Consider the following 7,424-nt stretch of genomic DNA (forward strand, 5'->3'; position numbering starts at 1 on the left):
AGAGCGTGAAAGAGAGAGAGGAGGAGAGAGTCATAGGGAGTCAAGGGAGAAAAAGAGAGAGAGAGAGAGAGAGAGAGAGAGAGAGGGAAAGAGCGGTGTTGAGCAACTCCACACATACACATGCGCACACCCAAACACACACAAACACCCCCCCCCCAACACTCTCTCACACACACACACACACACACACACCCCCACACACACACACACACACACACACACACACAGCTCTATTGGGACAGACCCTGGGAACGGCACAGGCCTGAAAACACCACACACACTGTATTTACCTCACAGTGATAAAACTAAACCAGCCATTTGCATTATGGGTCACATTTTTGGTAAAAGAACTTCATACAATTTGAATCGTACTATAAAATAATAAGAACGCAGAATGGAGCCTAACAGAAATGAGCAGGGAGAAAACAGTTTTGCAGATTTGTGCTTTGGACGTTTCATACAGAGTGGCCCCGGCTCCAGAGGGTCACATTCTGAGATCCGATAGCAGAACCATGTGCAACACTTTCCAAACTGCTGCGTGATAAGAGCCTATTTAAACTGAGCGCGATAAGAACAGACCTGGGTCAGGAGCGGAGAGCTGAAGCCTGGACATAAGCTGAAGCATGATCCTAAAATACCATAGTTTCAGAGGAAGCAGGGGTCTGTTTAACTCTAAGACATCTCCAAACATCTGCTCCACAAACACTGAATCTTCTCATTATTCTGCATAATGGCTCCCCTTTATGAAGCTGTTCTGAAAAAATTATTTCACTTTTGTTCATTTAAATTGACAGAGAAGACACTGAACTTTGTGCCAGTTTTTGTTTCATGTGGATAGGCCCAATGATGACAGAGATATGAACATAAACCAGGTCAACACTTCTGCATCTGACAGTCACACAGAGAACTCCACATGAGGATTCTGACCTCTGACCTCTGACCTCCAGCTCACGTTAAAATATGGGGATTCTAAAACATACTGGTCCCATGTGAACAGAGACTATACTGCTCACTTTCTGAGGGGTCCGGTTGTGTGGGTCCGGTTGTCACTCACCAGTCTCTTCTGCGGTTTGATGGGGGGGCCGATTGTGTGGGTTTGGTTGTGGGGTCGGTTGTGTGGTTCATTGTGTGCATCCCGTTGTGTGGGCCCAGTTTTGTGGGGCCGATTGTGTGGGACTGGTTGTGGGGTCCGTTGTGTGGGTCCGGTTGTCACTCACCAGTCTCTTCTGTGGCTTGATGAGGGGCCGGTTGATGCCGTTCATCTTGTGGTACAGGCCGCAGGCGTTGCAGAGGTAGTGACCGGTCCCGTCTCGTCTCCACAGAGGAGTCGACACAGAGCCACAGTTCACACACTCACGGCCCTCAGAGCTCAGGTCATCCACCGGGTCTGACGTGAGAACACAAGAGGAAAACAGGTCAACAACCACACGTACACAGGGTATATAACAGACAGTATTATAATAAACGATAATGTGAAAAACAGGGCAGAATAAACACTCAAAATAAACTGTGCAGAAGAGTGACGTAAACGTTTAAAAGCTCGTGTGAACGAACGACGTTTCCTCCTCGGACTCACGCGGCTCCAGCTCCAGACACAGTGTCCCCAGCACAATGTTATAATGTCACTGCTCTGGACAAACACCAGTGTCCCCAACACACGGGCGCAAAATGACAGCTCTGAACAAACCAGCGATTCTAAGAGCTGGAGTCAACACAACTGAAACAAACAGTTAAAGCAACACTCTGTAACTTTCTAGAGCCTCGTCACTGCATGATTACACGGAAACAGAACCAGAAAGACATTCTCCCAGTTGTATTCCATAATGCGGAATATTACAGTCAAAGGAACAACATTTCCATAGAAACAAGCAGAAGCAAGCCCTCCTCCAGGACAAGTATGAGTCAGGTGTGTGGAGATGCGAGCCAGCTCACAGTAAAGACACATGTTTATCTAGTTTTTCAGGGCAATAAAAAATATGAAACTTAAAAAAACATGCTTTTATTTGAGTCTAGTTTTGGCTAAAAAGTTACAAACTGGAGCTTTAAATATTTAGTTTCTATAATGAGTCAGAGCAAATACAAAAACATCTCCACTGTGCTCCTTCTGTCTGCGCTCCCTCTGTCTGCGCTCCTTCTGTCTGCGCTCCCTCTGTCTGCGCTCCCTCTGTCTGCGCTCCTTCTGTCTGCGCTCCTTCTGTCTGCGCTCCCTCTGTCTGCGCTCCCTCTGTCTGCGCTCCCTCTGTCTGCGCTCCCTCTGTCTGCGCTCCCTCTGTCTGCGCTCCTTCTGTCTGCGCTCCTTCTGTCTGCGCTCCTTCTGTCTGCGCTCCTTCTGTCTGCGCTCCTTCTGTCTGCGCTCCCTCTGTCTGCGCTCCTTCTGTCTGCGCTCCCTCTGTCTGCGCTCCTTCTGTCTGCGCTCCTTCTGTCTGCGCTCCTTCTGTCTGCGCTCCTTCTGTCTGCGCTCCTTCTGTCTGCGCTCCTTCTGTCTGCGCTCCTTCTGTCTGCGCTCCTTCTGTCTGCGCTCCTTCTGTACACATCACAGATCACATTTTGTATTTTTTTTAAATCTAAAATGCTTATAAAATGTAATACTCTGTGCCTTATTTCTCATGTGTACTTTTTACTTTTGCTTAAGTACAGTTTTGACAGCAGTACTTGTACTTATTGATTACATTATTAGCCATGTAGCTTTTGTACATTTACTTGAGTACAAATATTCAGTCCTCCTTCCACCTCTGTGTGAAAATGAACCAAAACACACGTGAGGCTTTATCTCTTGTGAAGGAACTATATTTTTAGAGATTCTTGCGCTAAAAGTGGGTAAAAACGTGCAAAGGTGAGTTTTGTGAGCGGAATTTTGAGTTACGCGCCCTGAATTCTCCGTAATAACAGTCAACTTCACCATGGCACAGTGCGCGTGAAAGCATCATCAGCTGTTTTACGTCAAAGTGCGAGCGCGCTCCCTGGTCCGCGGTCACGCTCCGGTCCATGATGAATAGCTGTACACGCGCACGGAGGAATGCGCAGGCACGTTATCATTCACTCAGACCCGGGCACGTCACAGGAGACAGACCCGCGCGCCCCCGTTATCAGCCTCGCTACCCGGGGGTCCGTCCATCCATCACAGCGGTGACGCAGTGACGCACGACCCACGCCGGGCATCACCAGGACACATCACCCGAGTGTCCCTGAAGCTTTGACCGGAGCCAGACCGCGTGTGACCCGGGCACGGCGAGGAGGGAGGCCCGGGGAGGGAGGCCCGGGGAGGGAGGCCCGCGTTTGGAGACGGTTTGTGGAGCTAAGAGGCGCGTAGAAAAGGCACAAGCCGAAGTATTTTTTCTTTTCATTTCAAATATTTATTTAATGGGCGTAATGAGACACTGATCACGTTCCGCATTACGGCTTTTATTTTTTATACGTTCCTTTAAAAATAACCAAGGCCCATATTCCTTTATTCTCTGAACTCTGCTCTAATGTTGTTTCCTCATCACAAACAGACCTGGAGGTGTGTTGTTGTTTTTTTTTTTTTTGGGGGGTTTTTTTTTTTTTTTCATTCAAACATGTTTAACACACAAACCCTGCAGATTTAGTTCTTCTCTCAAATTGAAAACACTCTGTTCCACCTTCACTAGAATAATCATTTCAGTCCTGGAATTGCCAATCTCTACTGAACTGAAGGTAAAAGGAGCTGTTAACTTGAAAACTACCACTTCATGACATCACAAGGTGGAACAGAGCATTTTGAGCTTTGGAGATGTAACGGACTAATAATAAAAAGTTACTCAAACATGTGTGAATGAAACAAAACACAACTCCAGGTCTGTTTTAATGCGGTTTCACATTTTAACATGTTTTAAAATTCACAATAATCCCTTTTGTCTGATACAGGACCTTTAATCTGAGACATTTCTGACGTCATCACGTTGTCTGAACACAAATTCGTTCATAATTGGCAAAGTCTCAAATACACGGACACTTTGGACATAAGACAATGAAAATACATGGGTCCTGTGCGTCACGTGATCAGCCTGTGGTCTGATTATAGGCGCTCATTTAATCCTCTCCAATTCACTTCATTTAATTCTTCTCATAATGCGCTACATTCACGCGCTGTTCACGTAGGACAGACTATAACCCGCGCTGGTCATTGTGAGTGAAGGGCTTGTCCCCTCGTGCTCTCTGCCTCTCCGTCTCGCGCCTGGAGGATCGGCCCCTCCGCGCGGATTGAGGCCCGTGTTTGAGCAGACTTCTCCCCGCGCACAGTGGAGTTTGCTCCCGCTGATAAGGCGCTTTTTAAGGCGCTCTTTGGCCGGTCAAAGGGTCGCTGTGGACTGGGGCGTGTGATCTGAGCGAGAGCGGGGTGAATTCACGTTTTTCGTTCTGTTTTAGAAAGGCCGATTTCAGAGTGTTGTGTTACGTGTGTAAAAAAATAAAATAAAGAAATAAAAAAAGAAATAAACAGCGAACGCGTTGAGTTTTACGGGTTTTTTTTTTGTTTTTTGTTTTGTTTTTTGTTTATCATGTTATTGTTGCTACAGATCCACGAGGCGAACAAAGTGACACGGGCCTGTTTCTGATTTTGTCTAAAAACATTTGACGCGCCACTTTTTTCTACGCACGCATTTCAACTCATTATTATTATTATTATTATTATTATTATTATTATTATTATTATTATTATTATTATTATTATTATTATTATTATTATTGAGAATTATAAATGTATTGCATTAATTCTTGAGGCCTGTTTTGTGCTCCACATTAACTTTCATTTGATAATTCATTTCTTTATAATAAAATAAAAACAGGGACTGCTGAGAGAACGTGAATGGAATTATATTCACTTTTACGATGGTCTTATCATTGTAAAACATTTTTAATGTTTGATTTTATGACCTCTGACCTCAGCACCGGGAGGAGATGAGCTCTGTACTGCCACAGCCCGGTGCCACAGCCCGGTGCCACAGCCCGGTGCCACAGCCCGGTGCCACAGCCCGGTGCCACAGCCCGGTGCCACAGCCCGGTGCCACAGCCCGGTGCCACAGCCCGGTGCCACAGCCCGGTGCCACAGCCCGGTGCCACAGCCCGGTGCCACAGCCCGGTGCCACAGCCCGGTGCCACAGCCCGGTGCCACAGCCCGGTTCAGGTTCATGTTTGCGCTCTGGCCCTGGCTCAGCACAAGTCGCTCATTTCATAAATGATAAATATGATAAAACCACGGCACATGTTGATGCGTCGGTAAAAATATTAAATAATATTAATATTTATATAAGGCAGTGTTTTAAATGTTTATTCTCAAAGATGTCGTCCACGTCTTTTATGTGGAATAAACAAAAGTGTTTCGTACTTGTACATTGTAAAACAGACCTGTACTCACCCAGACTGGAGCGGCGGCCGGACAGCCCCTGGCGGCTCTGGAGACCCAGGACCCCGCTCTCAAAGGGCCCCGGGGTCCAGGAGGAGGAGGCCATCTCCGGGCTCATGTAGGCCGCGTACGGGGACGAATATGAGCCTCCCACCGACCGCACGAGCGCGCTCCCGTACTGCTCCGGCCGTGTGCTGTTCCCGAGCACCAGCTGGCTCTGGTAGGCCACCTCCCGGCCTGTGCTGGAGCTCATGGGCGGGCTGTGGGAGTAGGAGAAGCCCGGCGGAGGGTGAGGGCTGCCGGGCGTGAAAGCGGCGCTGTCCCCGGAGCTCTGAGCCCAGCCGTGGTGCGCGCTCAGGCCGTGCGTCTGCGGTGAGTCGCAGGTCTGGAGGTACGGCAGCGTGGGCAGCATGGCGGGCACGCGGGTGGTGGGCACGTACACCGGGGAGCTGGCGGACGCGTGCACATAGTTGCCCGTATCGTGCGCGTAGGGGGACTGGTTGGAGGACAAGGCCAGGCTCTGGTACATAGTGACAGAGGCGTCCTTCGTCTGTCCCACCGGGATTTACAACATCAGCCCTGCCCGGAAGCAAGAGAAAACTGTTAGTACATCAGGAAGAAGATTAACAACAGCAACGGCTCTTTGACAAAAGGTGAATAAAAATTATGAACAGGCCAAATATTCAAATGAAAGGCCGCGGGACAGAGACAGGAGTCCAAGGGTCTGAGGTTTGACAGATGTCTTTAAATCTGTCTCTACTCCATAAATATTATCCGAAGAAAATATGTAAAATATGTTTTTCACAATCCGTGAACAAAATGACGATACTTGGAAAAAAATGTCCGCATCTTTTTGACAGTCGCCATTTTTCTGAATAAAATGGTTAATGTGGCAACAAGAAACAACCCCACGAAAACAGAACACAGATCTGAACGCGCGTGTAGCCGTCACTGAAAACACGGGTCTGTCCGAAGTAGGGCCAGTGTCAGATAAACGTTGGCCCGCGCGCGAGGACCATCGCTCACGTTACGCGTAGCGCCTCCTGACGCGCCGCGGGTTTAATGACCTTCTGTTGTCTGATACGTGTCCGCGTATCAGCCACGGAAAGATATTCTACATCCCATAATATACGACTTTGTCTTTGTCATAACGGAAACCAAATCAAACAAAGGCAGAGATAGGCGCGCGCGTTCTCTATCAACACGAGGCCGGTCGCGTAAAGGCGTGAGAGCGGCGGGGACAGCGTCAGCTTCCCTCCGCGTGAGTGTCCGTTTTATCTCACCAGATAACGAAGCTCCGGTGATAAAACTCCAGAGCGCTGCTGCGAGGAGGACGAGTCCGGGCGAGGGGGCGCAGACAGCGGACAGTCCTCCCGAAAAGAGCCGCGTAAAGCCGTGCGTAAAAGTTTGGAGCCAAAGTAGCCAAGATGGTTTAGTCCTGCAGGAGCGGGCGTCTTCCACTGTTCCTTCGCCGTATCTGGAGATAGCAACGTCGCTGATAATTCGCTGATATGCTGCGGTACGATGCCCAACCTGAAGATTTGTATGGGACAGGATCACGTGACCCAGCCCTGCGCAGCTACAGTGAGGTAAAGGCCGTGGAGAGGAGGAGAGGGGCGGGGGGAGAGAGAGAGAGGGGTGGGCCGGAGAGAGGTGGAGAGGGGCGGGGAGACAGATGAGAGGGCACCGGGGGAGGAGAGGACGGAGAGCCGGGGGTGGAGACTGCCCTCTCTGCACCTGCGAGCGGCCTGTGGCGTTTGAGTCGGTCGGAGCTGAACATTGTGGAGTTTGTGGTCATGGCGGAGGACAAAACGAGGAGTGTGATAAATATGGCCACATCTCAATCAGCACGGGGGAGCTGTGTTTATTCTGTTGACAGTTTCGGCTGCTGCGCCAAGCCGTCTTCAGAAGGTAGTTTGGGGGTCTTTACTTTTGTTTTTATAAATAAAAAAAACATAAAACACGGGTCATCTTTTCACTTCACAAATGTTTAAGTTTGATGGAGGCGTGTTGGGCGTTGGTGCGTCTGTTTTTATCCTTATTATTGAGATTTAATAAAGGC

At 48.8% G+C, this 7,424-nt stretch overlaps 1 protein-coding gene across 1 annotated transcript; it reads right to left on the bottom strand.

The window, feature by feature from the left end:
- Positions 1 to 1,058: 1,058 nt before the first annotated feature.
- gata5 (GATA binding protein 5) lies at positions 1,059 to 6,861 on the bottom strand. The gene is made up of 3 exons (XM_033969804.2): positions 6,646 to 6,861; positions 5,375 to 5,941; positions 1,059 to 1,387 (listed from the first exon to the last, which is right to left on the bottom strand). The coding sequence occupies exons 2-3, from the start codon at positions 5,889 to 5,891 to the stop codon at positions 1,122 to 1,124; spliced, it is 783 nt and encodes a 260-aa protein (XP_033825695.1). The 5' UTR covers positions 5,892 to 5,941; positions 6,646 to 6,861; the 3' UTR covers positions 1,059 to 1,121.
- Positions 6,862 to 7,424: the final 563 nt, after the last annotated feature.

This window comes from Periophthalmus magnuspinnatus, chromosome 7, assembly GCF_009829125.3.
Source record: "Periophthalmus magnuspinnatus isolate fPerMag1 chromosome 7, fPerMag1.2.pri, whole genome shotgun sequence".
Lineage (NCBI taxonomy): Eukaryota > Metazoa > Chordata > Actinopteri > Gobiiformes > Gobiidae > Periophthalmus > Periophthalmus magnuspinnatus.